The 18756-nt window shown below is 34.9% G+C and overlaps 1 protein-coding gene across 3 annotated transcripts; it reads left to right on the top strand.

Moving 5' to 3' along the window:
* Positions 1-1883: 1883 nt before the first annotated feature.
* Positions 1884-17125, top strand: LOC145594608 (uncharacterized). Of its 3 annotated transcripts, none has more exons than XM_081650933.1 (23): positions 1891-2036; positions 3028-3307; positions 3697-3765; positions 3848-3985; positions 4121-4238; positions 5437-5519; positions 5759-5854; positions 6577-6745; positions 7485-7627; positions 7727-7813; positions 7916-8101; positions 8838-9005; positions 9571-9691; positions 9776-9845; positions 10714-10801; positions 10889-11009; positions 11494-11687; positions 11794-11902; positions 12195-12350; positions 13544-13646; positions 14677-14850; positions 16387-16532; positions 16656-17125. In XM_081650933.1, the coding sequence occupies exons 1-23, from the start codon at positions 1915-1917 to the stop codon at positions 16844-16846; spliced, it is 3132 nt and encodes a 1043-aa protein (XP_081507059.1). In that variant the 5' UTR covers positions 1891-1914; the 3' UTR covers positions 16847-17125. The 3 variants fall into 3 exon arrangements, with proteins under 3 accessions (XP_081507075.1, XP_081507059.1, XP_081507066.1); XM_081650940.1 differs by having other exon boundaries at positions 1900-2036; positions 3043-3307; XM_081650949.1 differs by lacking the exons at positions 13544-13646; positions 14677-14850; positions 16387-16532; positions 16656-17125 and adding an exon at positions 12513-12634 and having other exon boundaries at positions 1884-2036.
* Positions 17126-18756: the final 1631 nt, after the last annotated feature.

Genomic DNA, 18756 nt, shown 5'->3' with positions numbered 1-18756 from the left:
AAAGGGAAAGGGAGGTAGAGAAACAAGGGCCAAAATAGAGAGAATCATCAAGAGAGAGAAAGGGAACTATGAAAGCAAAGGGTTTGAAGAGATAGACAAAGAAGGGCTAAGAGGTAGGGCAGGCCGAAAGATAGAGTACCAGTTCAAAAGAGATAAGGGGCAGACTAGAAAAAGGGATAAAAGCCAGAAGGAAATAAAAAGTTAGAAAAAATGGGAAAGATAGAAATATGGGTTATGAAGGAAAGAGGATAGATAGAGAAAGACTAAAAAAAGATATAGGGACAGGAGAAATGCAAGGGGATTGGAAGAGAAATAAAGAGAGTGATAAATAGAGAATAGGACTGAGAGAAAAGGACAGAGAAAAAGTATATGATATAATAATAAAGGGCGAAGGAGAAGGCTCGAGGGAGAGAGAAAGAAAGGGAGTAAATGCGACCTATAATTTTCGATTATTGTTTTAACTGTTCTCACTTATTTGAACTCAATATTGTCACAACATATATTATCACACAACAACTTTTTGGTGCAACAAGCCACACCGTGTGGCGGGGGTTACCCGAGTTATTTTGTTAGGAGTTATCCAAGTTTTGCAGTTAGGGGTTACTCGAGTTACTCGGCCAAGGGTTACTTGTGGGGTTCAGATAGGGGTTACTTGAGAGGTTCACTCGGTTAAGGGTTACTTGAGGGATTACTGGATTAGGGGTTACTCGGTCAAGGGTTACTCGGTTAAGGGTTACGTGAGTTACTCGGTCAGGGTTTACTCGAGTTAATAGGTAAGGGGTTATTTAAGTAGTTCGGTCAGGGGTTTCTTGAGTAGTTCGGTCAGGGTTACTTAAAGATTTCGGTCATGAGTTACTTGGTCAGCGGTTACTTGAGGGTTCATTCAGGGGTTACTTGAAGAATTACTCAGTCCAAGGTTAGTCAGTCAGTGGTTACTTAAGAAATAGGAGGAGAGGAAGAGGAGAAGGAGAGAAAAGGAAAGAAAGGTAGAGAAACAAGGGCCAAAATAGAGAGAATCATCGAGAGAGATAAAAGGAACTATGAATAGATAAATATTTTAATTTTTAAAGTGCCATTTCTTATTTAATTTACACTACCCTTAGACCCCTTTTCTACCAAGGTATATTGACATCACCTATATTTCATTATTGATTGACCCATCAATGATGACTTGTAACACCAAACATATCCAAAGACCAAAAAAAAATTAAAATAGGATTGGCCTATTTAAATTGTTTAATTTCTTAATTATTAAATAAAGCCCACAAAGCCAAGTTCTTCCAACCTTGCCGCAAAATATTAGCTACCTTTTCATAATATAGGCCCATTAGTTGAGAATTTTGGTTGCAAATTTCCTTCTATAGATTTAAAGCTAGATTATGCTAAGCCCAATTTAACTTATCATTTTGTAATTGAATTATCAATCATATTTTCTAAATTTGATACAACAATATTATAAAGTATTACTCATAGATGACAAAAACATTACTAATCTATATACATTGATAGCATTGCATTTATGAATAAAATATATGCCCCAACAAATTAATTATGCATTTACATTAAACACTAGACGGTATCTTCCCGATTCACCATTCGGAGCGCGCGCATCGCGCGCGCGGCGGCTCGAAAACTAGTTGACCAAAAAATTTCAATAGATTGATTAATACTTGTATGTTATATTTCAAATTTTCCCCTAATTTCAAATTGTCTAGCCTACTAACCCGTTTCAAAAGAACTTCAAAAATTCCGACTCATAGGATCCTTTACCTTACCAAAAAAAATTGGTGTACTGTGTTTCAATTTCCCCAACAAATAAAAATTTATTTCCAAAAAAAGTAAATTAAAAAAAAAAAAATGAAGGTGACCCGTCAACAAAAAAATAATAAAATATAAAAAGATCCACCTACAAAAATGGCAGTTGGAGTTGGAGCAATTTCACTTACTGCTTCTTCAACCTCTTCCTTGAAATTGTGCTACTTCCATCATCGTCGTCATCATCATCGATCATCTTCATTTTGTTTTCCAAGCTCTTGGTGAGTTTCTCGCTCACATGTTAATGCTTTCAATTATTATTATTTTTTTGTTTATTTTATTGATGATTTGAATATCAATTTCACTTAATTAGGTTAATTTGATCGCTTTTCGCAATTTTTTTCTTCGTGTAATTTTCTTTGCTCATTGTTATTTATTTATATACTTATTATTATTATTATTTTTTTTTTGATGAATTTTGATCATTGTTAGTTGTTACTATACTGTACTGATGTTTTATGCTCTCAATTTAGGGTTATATAAGTTGGTTTTTTTTGTAGTAAATTTCTGAATGGAGTAGTTTTTAGGTCCTTTTTGGTTGAAAGAATTTGTCTGAAAAAGAACTAAGTGTTGAAATTTTAATTCATGGCCACAGATAGATGTTGTTTTCTTTTTTTTTTTTTTCAATTTTTTTTTTTCTATTATTATTTATCAAATAATTTTTATTGGAATGTTTGAAGTTTATAGTAATACGCGCATTTAAAATTAAAAATCATGTAATATATGTTACATACGACGTAACATTGTGAATGTGAATGCTTATTAAGGAGCTGTTACAATAGAAGTAAGTGTGATGATCAAGGATTGGTGTGTTTTTTAGCGTTTTTCAATGATTGATTCATTTTAGAGCATGTTAGGTATAGTGTGTGCCTGTGTGGTGAAAGTGGAGTCAAATAACCATTTTTTAACTTTCTGTTTTTATTTCATAAGGTTGCTAAGGGTAACCATTACCACCTTTCCTGGCTTTTTTGTTATGCTTTTTAACCTATAGTAACTAAATTGTCTCCCTTCTCAACCTCCAATTTGATACACGGGTATAGCAAAGTTTGCACTTGAATTGGAATGAAGTGCTCGAGTATAAGGGATTAGGAAGTGTTGATGTATTTGCCTCCTTTGTTTCCACGTCTGTGTTAAGTCTTCGTTATTAGTTACTCCGTGATTGAAAGGTTGTACTGCAAGGTAGAGATTTGTAAGAGATGCTTATCTTTGCAGGATAAAAAAAATCAGTTGCTATAAGCTTGCTTGTAGCATGGAGGGAATCGACAGGAAGGGAATGACAAGTGATGTCTGTTCCGGAACTATGATTTATGAGCCTATATTAGAAGAAGGCGTCTTTCGATTCGACTGCTCATCTGATGATAGAAATGCAGCATTTCCTAGCCTCTCATTTGTGGATTCTAAAGTCAGAGACACACCTCTGATGAGTGAAAAACTTCCTTTCTATATACCTACATCTGAGTGCACTCTAGGGCAACAAGTTGTTCGGCTTCAGGTTAAATCCTGTACTCACTATTTTCATGCTTGCAACCTGGGACATGTTTTTCTTCTTCTGTTCTATTTGAATGATTGGTATATTTTATCTGAACCCAAAAGTGAAACCATGTAGATGACCTTAAATAATTGAATATATTTTAATTTGTCATGCCTTCTCTTCTCTCTGTTGGTGTCAAACATTATCTTTATGAACTTAAATTTTGATGAACTTCTGCTAATTCTTCCACCTAAAGTTTTAAAATTTCTACTACACCCCGTCTCTGTTCTCTACAAGGTGAGTTATGAATTTATGATTCCACTTTGGTGCTTTTTGGTTTGTTTGAATTGTTATGCTCTTATTTTTCACTTTTACAACAGTTTGTTTTCGAACTTATTTCTTCACTGCAGCTTCCTGTCGGTACATCTTTTTATGGAACTGGAGAAGTCAGTGGACAGCTTGAGAGGACAGGAAAGAGAGTAAAGTTTCAATCCTGGCATTCTATCCTATGTGAATCACTTAATTTATATATTGGGTCTTCACTTATTCTTTCTGCATTAGGTCTTTACCTGGAATACAGATGCTTGGGGATATGGTCCGGGTACAACGTCTTTATATCAGTCACATCCCTGGGTTCTGGCCGTTTTGCCAAATGGGGAAACACTAGGTGTGCTTGCTGATACAACACAACGCTGTGAGGTAAAATCCTCATTTATGATTTTCTATTTGAAGTCACTGATTTTATAATGTATTAATGTTTACAGAAATTCATGAGTGGTTGCTTTTCTTGCATTTACTCCCTAAATGTTTATTCTAATCATCTTTCATGTGCAGATTGATTTACGGAAGGAATCTACCATAAAGTTTGTTGCACCATCATCTTACCCTGTTATCACATTCGGGCCATTTTCTTCCCCAACGCAGGTTCTGGTGTCTTTATCTCATGCAATTGGTAATCACTGTTACTCATATAAGACAATTATTTGATTGCATATTCCCACTTTCCCCCAATACTTCTACACAGCTGGATGATTGGCTAGCTTAGAATAAGAGAGAATTACAATGCAGGGCAAAGGGAGAATTTTATAAAGCCTTTATGGACATCTTTATTTAAATCTTAATACTTCATATGGTCAATATCTGTGGATGATGTACTAATAATGGAAATCCTTCATAAGTTTCAAAGAAAGGGAAAAAGGTTACATTCTTTTCAGTTAGAGAAGCATGACCATGTGTACAGGCTTGTTGCACTTTACACTATTCATCTCTACCAGAAGAAAAGGAAGAAAAAAAATCAGTAACGTACACCAATCTTAAGAGAATTTGCAAATTAGAATTACAACCTTTTGATATATTAAAGTTATGAATATATATTAAATATGCTTCTTGTGATAAATAACTTTTGCACCCCCATTACTTTCCATTTTCCTCCCTAAGGAAATTTGATATGTGTACACCTTTTGTCTTTTAATTCTTGCCTGGAGCAAATAATTGGCAACTTTGTTTTGCTAAGGCTAGGAAATGTACTAGAAACTATTTATGTAGTAGTATACATTATTATACTCAATGCTATGGCCATTTTTTCTAATTGAAATGGCCACCTTACCCCTTTGAAAACTTCTTTAAGACCCGGGCTTGTTTGCTACTTTATCATGTGATGATTACAGAAAAGGGAAGAGGGGAGGGTCAACTCTGCTACGCAAGTTATAAGAGGGGAGGATCACGTGGCTATTGATTGACCAATTTTTGCTTTCCTTGGTGTCTCAAACTAGCTACTTCATCTACATGCTCACCTTAGAAACAGTACAAGGCTAAGAGAAACAAGCATCTATTAATTTTAAATTGGATTTGAAAAATCTAAATCATCTTTGGGACATAGAGACACCATATGAATCTTTCAGAAATTTGATACACACCAGTGACAGCAGTATTAAATTAAAATGAGAGATGCTTGAAGCTATATTTCTCTGTTTTTGTTGAGTTTGTCTCAAATACAGAAGGAGCATTAAAAAGCAAATTCAAATAAGCTGTATTCTACGTTTTATTTCTGATATTCTGCCCATTCCATATCCCAAATGCAATTTGTACAGAGTACTAGTGCTTACATTTTTGTACAGAGTACAGACTTATAACCTATATTCTGGTTACAGGAGCTGTCTTTATGCCACCAAAGTGGTCACTTGGCTATCATCAATGTCGATGGAGCTATGATACTGATAAACAAGTTCTTGAGGTTAGTAGTTCTTAGTCCTTGAAAAAGATGAACTGAAATCCTATCTCTATTTGTGGTGCATACATAAGCATGTTAAACTGTTCATCTGTCATGTGAGTTTGGTGTTTGCTAAGTGATTTCTTGCTCATAGCTTGGACTTCCTTCCCTTTTCCCTAGCGGCATATCATATACTCATATCTATATTTCTGGTGTTTTTTTTATTCTCTTTGTGCGTGTGTAATTTTCTACTGAATATGCAGGTTGCTAAAACTTTTCGAAAAAAGGACATACCTTGTGATGTGATCTGGATGGATATAGACTACATGGATGGTTTTCGTTGCTTCACTTTTGACGGTGTAAGCTATTTCATTTATTTTCTCAAATGGTCATATCAACAATACTATTTTAGGAGTTGCTCCTTTGCAATAATACATATTGCAATTTTACAGTAATATCCTTGATTAACTCTGTATGATAGTTATCCTTTATACTAAAGTTAGGTTGGGAGAGGAGTCCCTCAATGACAAGATATGGGTGATTTTATAACTGTTATTCATTCTGTCAGCAATCTTCAGCTGAATTCAAAGAATGAACAACATGGTTATGTATGCTAAAACACTATTCTATCATAAAGACTGGCCTTAATGTCATATTTATTTACCTGCTCTTTCATTTTTGTAAACTCTAGTCAGTTATGTAATGTGGAAAGGTGAATGAATAAGGATTATTTTAATCTCTGCTCAAATGGGGTGTAAAGAAACCTGCCAAAGGACCTAATGGAAATGGGTATTGTTTACTTCTAGATTTGGATTTGGTTTTGTTTCAGTTTGGGTCCTTCCATAACCTTAGTGTAGCACTGGAAAAGTGAAAATTATCTGTTCTGGCCTCCATCTCTATCCAGATTTTGTTTAGCCTTTGTGCTAGTAAAGGCCCTGGATGATATTACTTCTTCCCACTATTCTAATTTGATTTGGATTATTTGCGGGATATGAGAAAATTTGTAGAATGCTACTGAATTTCCTTTTATTCTTTATTTTGATCATGAAGTTTTTCTTGTTTCACTAAAATATTGTACCAGGAGCATTTTTCAGACCCAAACTCGTTGGTGAATGATCTTCATCTTAATGGTTTCAAAGCTATCTGGATGCTTGATCCTGGAATCAAACATGAAAAGGGTTACTTTGTTTATGACAGTGGAACTAAAAACGAGGTCTGGATCAAAACTGCTGATGGGAAACCTTTTTTAGGTAAGGTTTTTTCTACGGATACTTGGCCTTGATAGCACTAGGATTTCTCGTACATGGACTAATCTTGCAGTCTGATTTTTTATAACCTATTTAATATCTTCTTTCTGTTGAATAAACGAGTTTATTGTTGACAAGTGGCTCGATTTGTTGGGGTTCAATTTCCAATTAAATCACTTAGACATAGCACCTAGCCGGCCACTAACTCCACATTTTTCAATAATTCTATGCTAATTCTACTTGTTTGATCTCATACTCTCACAAGTTGGCTGCTATCTTTTTTTAAAAATGTTTTGGCTTGAAATAAAGGTGACTTTATTCAGTCATATAGAGAGCCAATAAAAAGAAGATATCAAGTTCAGGAGTTTAGATTTAAAAAAGAAAGGAAAAAATATTTGTAATGGGCTGTGCAGCAGGATTTTTGGATAGGAAAAAACTGAAAGCGTCAGTGATCACTGATCAGTCTGGTGAAAATTTGTTTCTCTAGCCTCTTAATAGAGAAAGTCATTGTTGATGCATTGCAGCATTGTCGACTGACAAGATAAGTCATTGGGAGAATTTATTATCAAGATTGTTAGACAAAAGTATTACAAGTAACATAATTATGTACTCGTAATTGTTTGAAACCTGATTCTTCCATTAGTTATCAATGTTATCATCTTGAAATTCAATAGGATTATATGAAATTTTCATAAGCAATAGTTGAACCCTGTGGTTGTCTCATACTTTCTTTTATAATCAGGTGAAGTATGGCCTGGACCTTGTGTCTTCCCTGATTTTACACATTCAAAAGCTCGATTATGGTGGGCAGATTTAGTGAAAGACTTCATTTCCAATGGTGTTGATGGTATATGGAATGATATGAATGAACCAGCAATATTCAAGGTATTGAATTTTGACATTTGTATCCAGATTGCACCCAACCTTTAATCTTCTACCTCTCTTGGGTTGTAAGTTGGTTTTATCTTGTTACATGTTTATCAGGTAGTGACAAAGACAATGCCTGAGAGCAATATTCATGATGGGGATCCTGAGTTAGGCGGCAGCCAAAATCATTCATACTACCACAATGTATTACTCTATATTCTTATGTCTTTTGTTTTTCCTGCTCACATTTTTTGATATGATTGACAGAGCTTGATATATTAATATGAGATTCTGTTGATTTTTCAGGTCTATGGGATGCTCATGGCTAGATCTACATATGAAGGCATGAGATTAGCAAAAGAAGATAAGCGGCCATTTGTTCTTACTCGAGCTGGATTTATAGGCAGCCAAAGGTATGCTGCAACATGGACTGGTGACAACCTTTCAACTTGGGAACACCTTCACATGAGTGTTCCCATGGTACTTCAATTGGTATGGGATCTGGAGAGGTCTTTCTTATTTGTTGTTTATTATTCATTCCCTGTTATGCAGTAATTTTAATACTGTATAAGTTTTTGACTTAGTAAGGAAACCTGTGGTGCCATTCGAAGACAATTAGTAAAGTAATGTGGCTGTCATTCTATGCAACCAAAGGCACCATTCCTTATACATATTGACGATGCAAGTTCCTTATTGGTGTAACCTGATTTGTGGCACCACAAGGTATCAAACCCTTGTGTCCAATTGGAAGGTGAGGTTCAGCATAAATTGGGCTTCGCCCAAATTGAGTTTCATGGAGGAAAACCCTGTCCTCACCTTGGCCATCCTATATACTTACTCTGTTTTTTTAGATTTATCATATTTCTTTTATGATATCTACATGTTCATTTTTGGTAATTAGGTTTTAGGTATGTTAGAATGCTCTAAATGACCCCTTTTTGGCTAGTCACATGATTGGGCTTGTCGTTGAACAGCTGCCCTTAATAAAGCAACTAAAGAGAAATGGTAGAAGTTCTAAAACATAAAGTTAAAAAAAAAGGAAGTATATTGATACACACACTAGGGAATACAGTCATACACTAAGAATTGGAGTATTGGGAAAAAAACAATGTGTTTATATGTTTCTTTTTGTTTACTCCTATGAGTAGAATTACTGTTATCCTAAAAATCAAAGGTTTAAAAGATATGTGCTTAACTGTTCATTTGTTCCTCCCTTTTTGGGTTACAGAGCCTTAGTGGACAACCTCTTTCAGGTCCAGACATAGGTGGATTTGCTGGTAATGCCACACCAAAGCTATTTGGAAGGTGGATGGGTATTGGTGCCATGTTTCCATTTTGTCGCGGGCATACTGAGAAGAGTACAGATGACCATGAACCTTGGGCTTTTGGTGAAGAGGTATGTTAAAAATTCAGGACATAGAAGTTTTAATTTAATGTCGGTTGATATGCCCTTGTACAATGCTTAATGCTATTAATTAATTATTTTGTGCAAGGCTAACTTTGTCACAAAACTTCTATCAACCAATTCGATTGACTAGAGTTAGAAAGTAGACCTGTGGATATTTAAGAATATCATCTTCATGTCAAAGTTTGAAGTTTCTTTCACAGCTTTAGTTGAACCAAAGTTGCTGCATTCAAAATGATGATTGTGAATAATATGATATGAAAATCAAGTGCGTGATGAATTCTTATCCAGCCCACCTTTTGCGTATTGATGGCACGTTTGGTGCTTCATTAGTCATTAATACAATAAAGGTGTATTGCTTAAATAATACTTCCTTGTTCTTGTTGATTGCTAGGAGGTGGCACACACATTTAAGGAATTGGACAGAGATAGATATATAAAAAGAGGGATCATGTAATGGTTATGTAGCAGTTAATATGAAACTTCTAGATTAGGGAATTGTAGCAATTCGAAAGTAAGATTGAGGCTAACTGCTAACTTCACTTTCATTGATCAGTGCGAGAAAGTGTGTCATCTTGCTTTGAAGAGACGCTACCGGCTTATACCACACATATATACTTTATTCTATCTAGCACATACGAGGGGAACTCCAATTGCTTCACCAGCCTTTTTCGCAGGTGGTATAATTATCAATGACATAGCTTGAAATTCATCAATGATCCATCTACCATCTTAATCATTAAAGTCATTCATGTTTCTAGATCCAAAAGATATACACCTTCGTACAGTTGAGAATTCTTTTCTGCTGGGACCACTTCTTATACATACAAGGTTTTTCATCTATCATCTTATGCCTTCTTCTTTTTTATGTGTTGATTGCTATCTTCTGATTACACCATTGATATGTTGTTAGAACGTCTTTAATCTTAGTTCATTGTAATATGCATCAAGCAGACTAAATGACTAATTGCAGCTTAATACCCTTGAGGGCTTGCTGTCTTGTCGACCCATTTGGTAGGTGGTAATCATTGGTGATAATGGTAAGGAACGCAAATGTAACTGTAAGCAAATTCCCTTGTGAGTATTCATGGTAATGCTTGCCCACTCCCAAGTTCCAACTAGCTTTTTTTTTTTTCTTCATTAGTTTCTTGTGCCCACCATAATTACTTTAGTGGTATTGAGAGGGCATGGGAATTTATGAAGAAAACACATTCATAGAAGGGGCTGTATCTCCATGGACACTGACATGGGACTTTCCTTGTCAATCTATATAGTGGTTCATACTTCATAACCATTATCACTATTTATTACAGCCTACCAAATAGAATGTGAAAAGGCTCTTAAACTTTAAGAAATTAGTGGAGAAGACTGCTTCCTATATGAATATTGTACAAGACAATAGGTGCATGTAGGATGATCAGTTGAATATTATTTGCTATATGCTTAATCTCACCCTCTAATGATAAACATCGGACTCTTTATCAATTGAACCTACAACATCTATCTCTGTTTTATTGATGTGGTAGCAAGTTAGCAACTGCAAAAGCACTACAATCACTTGCAGTAAATGTGTTAAAATTGCAATACATTTTTGGCTCTATTGGATAGATTTTTCATTGGGATCATCTTTTAGTAACTAAGAACTAGGAGCTGACTTGATTGCATAAATTTGAACTAATTCCAGTGCTACTATATACAGTACTTTGCAAGATCAGGGGACAGACCAGATACAGCCAGTGCTGCCTAAAGGCATTTGGTTGAAGTTTGACTTTAATGATTCACATCCGGTATTTGGCAACCTTCCTTTAAGCGTACTTTGATGGCAAACAAGTTTACATGAAAATTATTGAAGCTTTTGGTCTTGTTTTATTTAGGACTTACCCTTGCTGTATCTCAGAGGAGGATCAATAATTCCCTTGGTCCCTCCACATCAACATGTTGGGGAAGCTAAGCCAACAGATGACTTAACACTTCTTGTCGCTTTAGATGAAAATGGTATGTTCCAGCATTGCTATTTAGCTTCAGAAATTGAAATCTTTAACTCCTTAAGCTATAGCAGATATAATAATTGGGTTGTAGCAGATGTGGTCATGTTAGAGATCTCAATGTCATTTTATGTATTTAATTATTTATTTTGTATAGAATATGCCATGATTTTTGAATTATACACATTATAAATATATTTTCTAAATCAACTTATTCACAAAATAAAGGTCATGTTACACTATTCCTGCAACTTCTTCCTTGTCTTCACCACCACTGTAGACCCTTTTTTCTTGGTCCACAAGCTGCCCTTTTCTTTGCTCTCATTTTTTTCATGATCTTCATTTACTGGAGTCTGTTTAATGGCCATTCTAAGATGGTGGCTGTTATATTCTATACTGGTTCATTGTTTGATTCTATTTTCCTGCTGTAAGGGAAGCCTTTTTTTGTGCTGAGGTTATCAGCAGGTGTATGACAGGCTTCCGTATAATTGCAGGAAAAGCTGAAGGTGTACTATTTGAAGATGATGGTGATGGATATGAATTCACTAGAGGGAATTATTTATTAACTTATTACACTGCTGAACTCCACTCTTCTGTCGTTACTATAAAAGTTTCTAAAACTGAAGGATCCTGGAAGAGGCCAAAACGTCGTCTGTGTGTGCAATTGTTGCTTGGTGGAGGTGCAATGGTCGGAAATTTGGTGGAAATATGACAATTTGTTAGATATTATTGCTATTTTGTTTCACAGATAGACCTGTTTTCATCTGTCTTCTGAGTTTGTTACTTTCATGCAGATTGATTCCTGGGCCACTGATGGAGAAGAAGTGCAGATTACCATGCCATCAGAACATGAAGTTTCTAACTTGGTCTCAGTCAGTCAGAAGCAGTATCTGACTCGTATAGGTAACTTGAAAGACATTGAGCAAGCTGCTACATGCTTTGAATTTTTGACTGCCTACTCCTTTGCAGTTATTTTGCTCCAGCTGCCTATACCTGGCATCAGGAATTTATCACTTTCTTCGTAATCTTGTGTTAGTTATGTAATACTTAAGTAGGAAATTTTTAATTGCCATTAATACTTCCATGTAAGACTTTTCTCAAAAAAAAAAATTTACCTTTAAAATCCCTTGCCGAAAATATAGGACCCTTCTTTGTGGTTAATTTTTGAGCTCAATTTTATATCTATTTTTTGCAGAAACTGTGAAGCGTATTCCAGAGGTTGAACATACTGCAGGAAAGAAGGGTACTGAACTTTCAATGACTCCTGTTGAACTAAAAGGTGGTGACTGGCTTCTTAGAGTGGTTCCCTGGATTGGTGGTAGAATTATTGCAATGGAGCATCATCCCACAGGTATGACTTTGTCTCTTTGATGACCATCTACTAAGCTAATATTTACTTCACAGGAAAAACAGAGGGTACAAGCTTTATCTAGAATGATTGGGCATAAATCTTTCATGAGTACAGCAGCATTTTAAGCCTCCTATAACATTAACATTTACTCTTCTTTACCAGAAACAGAAAAGCATAATTCATTCAACCGAAGGAAAATTTTCAGCTGCTTTTATCCACCTCAACTCTTTTGACTATTGTGGCCGAATTTATTAGCTAGACAGAAAGAGTTTTTTTTTTTTTTTTTTTTTTTTTTTTTTTTTTTTTTTTTTTTTTGAGAGAAGACAGAAAGAACTTTGTGGTGTTAGATTATATACTTATTCAAGGGTGAATAGTAAATCTTTTTCTGTTAATTCTTAAAAATTATTATCACCAATTGTCTGTATCGTTACTGAAAATCTGATGTTGACTCTTTGATTAAGAGGGAGTAATTCTCTGGAATGTATCATTCTATATATCTATTTCTCTATACATTCAAATTAAAAGTGGATAATAATAGCATTTAGCTCATAAAATCTATCAATCAAAGCCTTAATCCTATAAGTGGGGTCGGCTAACATGAACCAAATTTGATTATTTTGTGTAGTCATCGACATAAATCTTCCTCCTCCATCTCCTACGGTCCAATGCTTCATCCTTATGCAAATCCATATACCTCATATCCTTCCTAACTCCTTCCAACCAAGTCACTTTCGGTCTCCCTCTACCTCATTTAAGCCCTCCATGGTCCCACTCTTCCACTCTTCGAACCGGTGCACCCTAAGGTCTCCATCTTACACGCCCAAACCAACGCAGGCGATTTTCGCTTAGTTTATCTGCAACGCAGGCGGCTTAGCTCATAAAATATGTTTTGAAAATTTCTAAAGAACCTTGTCCTTTTCAGAGGAACTAATAGCCCAAAAAAATACTAGTAAAAAAAATGAAGTATGTATATGTAGGCATACATCACATAACAGAAAAAACTTAAGAAAGCATGACTCCTGATTTTGTGAGAAAGTAACATTCTTAAACTGACTTTTTTATGGTTTTGATCAGTTGTGCCACTCTTGTGGCTGGACTTCCTATCCAAACTTTGTTGCCTGATAATAATTCTTCTTTTGAATGTCATCTTCTGCATGAAATTGTTTAATGCTATGCACCTTCACTTGGTACAGGAATACAGTGGCTCCATAGCAGGGTTGAAATTGATGGCTACGAGGAGTACAGTGGCACAGAGTATAGATCTCCTGGATGCACTGAGGAATATACTGTCATTGAGTGAGTGCTCTTGTTAATGCTGGTGACTTGTGAGTCTTGACTCTTTAGTTTGAAAGTTGCTGCATGTCAAGATGCTAAAATATGATTAATTGATTAACTGACACCCATTTTATTAGTGAATTGAACTTGGATGGCCATTATTGGATCTTATCCAGATTTCCAGAACTTGTCTGAATTTATTTGCCTGGAACTCAAGTGCAGAAATTTTATTTCATATAATGCACATATTTAGCTGCTGAAGAAATCCTGTATTGATTTGCCCGCAATGAACACCAATGATGCTGAATATTCTACGAAGAAAAGATGATAATGTGCTTTAATTGTACCTATCAGCATTATTGCTTGCTTATTCGGGTAGCCTGACAATGTGTTCTGGATTTAGCTGTTAATGCTTTTGGAATTACTACTTAGTGTATGGGTATATTACACAATACTCTCAATTACACAAGTGAGCTTTTCTACAAAGAAAAGATTGAAATATTCTCTGATTGACTGAATGTACCTCATGAGCAATAATATTGCTTACAATTTATGCAAGCTTGTCATTAGTATTCTAACTTGTGTTCGTGATTTTGAAAATATGACTTAGTATATGGGATTATTACGCTTTATGCTAATTTGTATTTTCAAGCACACCACATATAGTTATATAGACTATTACAGCTGCAGTGATCATATTAAGTTAAAGTTAACACCTTTGCATTTTCTATGCATAAATGATGAAACATTATTTTGGCTGTAATTAACTAGTTCAGGAACTGTTGACTTGTTGAGTCTGAATATGTATTTGTATTTTCTCTGCACATATGATGAAACTTTATGTTGGCTGGAAATAATAACTGGATTTTTGGAACTGCCAAGTCTGAGCTTCTTCTTTGTAGGGTATTGAAGATGCCAGTGATCTCACTATTGAATTTGTCTGTGCATGACTGCATTGGGGATGCAGTTAATGTACATTATGTATTTATTTCTTTCTTGAATCTCATGACAATAAGTGCCTGTTGCCTTCTCCAAATTCTTATTAATGCAGGCGAGATCTTCAGCAAGCTGGAGAAGAAGAAGCCTTGTTAATGGAAGGTGATATTGGTGGAGGGTTGATCGTGGAGAGATATATATCTATTCCAAAGACTGAACCCAATGCTGTCCAAATTAAATCCAGTATCATAGGCCGAAATGTTGGTGCTGGTTCTGGAGGATTTTCAAGGTTTGTCCTTATGTTTACTCCAGGATCATTTCATTCACAACTCACAATTACTAATGATCAGAACATGCACTTGTATTGCACGGGTTTTAATGCTATAGTGTATTTGTTTACTTTTACATGGTCTGTTTATAAAATGAATTGGGGAAGGGCTTTCACAATTTCAGGTGAACATGCACAACCTAGCTTCAAATTTAGTTAGATCTACTAATTTTCACAGAAACTGGACATGACCTATATTGCCCGCTAAATTAGATTGGATAACCCCAATCAATGCCCAGACCCATTTCAAACTTCAGAAGGCTTCCCCTATGCTTGGGCTTTATGTAGACTATTGTATAGGTTAAGATGAAACTGAGGAAAGAATGGTGCCAATATGCAACTGTACAATAAATTAGCAACGTGAGCGAACTCTGCTGTTGCAGCTGAAGAAAATTGTTTCTAGAGGTGGCTGATTGATTAACAATTTGGGTAATTTATCTACATACTCTGGTGGTGCAAGGTGAAATCATGATAAGAATTTTCTATTTGCCCTGAGAAAGACTAAGGTTAATTATCATCAGAATATTAAAGTTTTATGCATTGAAATTATGATTTTATGATCCATTTGCATCTTGAACTGATGCTTGCAGCTCTAATTCCATTTGAATAGAATAGATTAAGTTAACTTGATTAACTTTATTACAAATCATCCAATCGATTTACAACTCTGGAGGTTGTATCTTCTAGTGTATTAATTAGCAAGACTGTATTTACTCATTACCTATTGATTCTAGAACAGCCTTCATTATATCTTTATATGCTAATGTAAACAGTCGGCCTTTTGTGTTGTACGTATAACTACTGGAAATTTATAATTATATTGCATACCTTAACTTTAAGAGATAGAATCAGAAATGAGGTTATTCGCAAGAAAGTAGGTGTGGCAGACATTGCAGATAAATTAAGGGAAAATCGTCTGCGTTGGTTTGGACATGTAAGACGGAGACCCGTGGGTGCACCGGTGCGAAGAGTGGAAGAGTGGGATCATGGAGGGATTAAACGAGGAAGAGGGAGACCAAAAATGACTTGGTTGGAAGGAGTGAGGAAGGATATGAAGTGCATGGATTTACGTGAGGATGAAGTTTTGGATCGTAAGGGATGGAGGAGAAAGATTTATGTTGATGACTACACGGAATAATCATATTTGGTTCATGTTAGCCGACCCCACTTTTGGGATTAAGGCTTTGATTGATTGATTGATTGATTGATTGCATACCTTAACTTGTGTAATTGTGGATTAGTAGTTATAATCTACATAATGATATATTGGTTAAATGTCTATAAATGTATATGTTTAGATGTTCTAATGCTTACCCAATTAAGCATGCAACTTAAAATGGTCATTCTGCAGTACATTTGCTCAATTCTAGATGATGGGATTATTATGTATGTTTCTTTTTTTTTTAGAATAGTATTTTTCTAGAGTCAATCCAAGCCTTTTTCTTTTAGTCTAAGTTATGCTCATACTCATTGCCTGATGATGGGAATTTTGTGTAGGCTTGTGTGCTTGCGTGTGCATCCAACATTTGCTCTCATGCACCCTACAGAATCATTTGTATCATTTACCGCAGTTGATGGATCTAAGCATCAGATTCATCCAGAGTCAGATGAGTTGTCTTACGAGGGTGACCAGCGACCAAATGGTAATTCTCAAACAATGATAATAGCATTTTTAGTAGTAGAAAGGTAGTAGCTAGTTTGATCATCTGATTTGTTTTAGCTGATATTTTCTTTGAATTTATACACTCAAATTTGTGAATTTTCAGGAGAATGGGCACTAGTTGATAAATGTCTCGGTGTTAGTCTTGTCAGCCGGTTTGATATCAAAGAAGTTTACAAGTGTTTGATCCACTGGGGTACAGGAACTGTTAATTTGGAGCTCTGGTCAGAGCAAAGGCCTGTTTCTAAGCAATCACCTCTAAGCATATCGCATGAATACAGGGTGAACATGACTTAGTACCTCGTATCTTCTCCGTAATCGTACAAAAAGCAGGAAAAGGATCCAGATATCAAGTACCGCTGTACCGAGTGGTGTGTCTGGTTTCATGCTCACAGCCTTTGCATTGATATAATGAAAAATGAATGTTTTGAAGTAACTAGATTTAATTAATTATGTTTTTTTGTAATAATGACACAAGTGAAAAGTGCTTAAGTACCGTACCTTACTTGGTCATTCTGATGAGCAAATTCTCTCTCGGATAGATATTTCATTTGCCTAATGCCTATATATAGTCTTCAAATATATAGATAAATTCCTAGTAGTTATAAATAATTAATTTTAGTTCAATAATTATAATTTCACTTTAGCAAAAATAAGGTGAAGAGAATATAGTGTTTATATAATCGTTAAACGGAGTACTAAATCAAAATATGTATTACAAGTATCTTTTACGGAGTAGTATTTATATATAATTGTTAACTTAAAATTAAAAATTGGCTAATTCATAAAGTGTAGCCTAATATCATACTCTATATCTAATTACCTGAACCCAGCCCACCATGTACATAATGCATAGACTCGTACCAGTCGTACGTCTTTATCTTCTTTTTTTTTTTTTTTTTTTTTTTTTTTTTTTTTTTTTTTTTTTTTAACTTGTCTTTATCTTGTACAGCTCATTACTTGCCCATTTTAGAAATTCTTACTTAAAGTCTTTTTTTTTTTTTTTTTTTTTTTTTGAAAGCATCTTTTTTTTTTGAAGGGCTTTTTGAAAGCTACTTAAAGTAATTAGATAGTATTAAATAATGAATATACTACAGTAATTAGTACGTAAAAGGCAAAATGCAAAAGTCTTTACTTTCTTTGAACACGGTCAGACCAGCCGAGCTGAAATTGTACAAGAGAATACATGTGAAGTACCAATGCCAGCCATACAAGTGCCAAACCGGAACATGCTGGTGTTTTATGGACTTCTGTGGGTACAAGTCTTTTTGTGAATGTATGAAAACTGGTATTCATAATCTTACAAAATGTCAACCCGCTGTTGGTGTTACTTACTATCGTTATAACACCTCAGACGCTCACGCTAGTTTGATCATATCATCATCTGTTGTTTTTTCATTTTTTATTGTTGTGTTGTTGCATTTTGTATGGTGATAAACCCTATTAATAATGATATTTGTTTCAATTTTAATCTCAATAATTGTTTCATAAAAGAAATTTGTTATTTGCCAACCAAAGAAGTTGTTGCTAAAAATATCTTTGGCAACAACTTCTTGTTTTTCACAATGACTTTTGCTCGTTATCCAAGATGCCGTTACCAAAGGTATCTGCAACGACTTACTTTCGCTACGATATTTGTTGTTGCAAAAGTTTAGTTGTTGCCAAACCTCAACAGTACCCTTGCTTGTGATTTAGATCTAGAATTCCAACTTGGGGCCCAAGGAAAAAGAAGATGATCTACTAGATCGATCATCAGTAAATAATAGGCCCAAAGAAAAAAAGGCAAACCAAACCAAATTGGGGCCCATGCAGCAGCTGAACGTAACCCGCAAATCTTGGACCAATATTACTAATTTTTAGTTTTTTTTTAAAAAAAAAAATAAAAATAAATAATTGTAACATAGATTTAGTTCCTGTTATCTTTAATATATAGATCAAGATGATAACACTATTTTAAGGATTGAGGATTAGTCCAAGATCATGCAATACTCGTGTCTTTTAGTCTCGCTAAATTAATCTAAGAATTGAAGTTCGATGTCTTTTGTAGTTACAAACTTACATCTAGTCATGTTTATTTTTGGCATGTTACTTTTGGGGATTGTAAGGGTTTTGGCTAGGGTCTTAATTAGTACTAATTACTTGATAATTATAGACATTTTGTAAAACAAAGGGGGGATATATGCTTTATGTGTACATTTTCTTTTTTT

The sequence above is a fragment of the Chenopodium album genome, chromosome 2, assembly GCF_948465745.1.
Source record: "Chenopodium album chromosome 2, dcCheAlbu1.1, whole genome shotgun sequence".
NCBI classification, from domain to species: domain Eukaryota; kingdom Viridiplantae; phylum Streptophyta; class Magnoliopsida; order Caryophyllales; family Amaranthaceae; genus Chenopodium; species Chenopodium album.
Note: the sequence above shows the minus strand (reverse complement) of the source record. Positions and strands in the feature narration are given on the sequence as shown.

Excerpts from the sequence above, each read along its gene's own strand:
- LOC145594608 (XM_081650933.1), top strand. The coding sequence starts at position 1,915 with ATGGCAGTTGGAGTTGGAGCAATTTCACTTACTGCTTCTTCAACCTCT. Across the intron at positions 5,520-5,758 it reads CTGATAAACAAGTTCTTGAG|GTTGCTAAAACTTTTCGAAA; the intron begins GTTAGTAGTTCT and ends CTGAATATGCAG. Across the intron at positions 13,647-14,676 it reads GAGGAATATACTGTCATTGA|GCGAGATCTTCAGCAAGCTG; the intron begins GTGAGTGCTCTT and ends TTATTAATGCAG.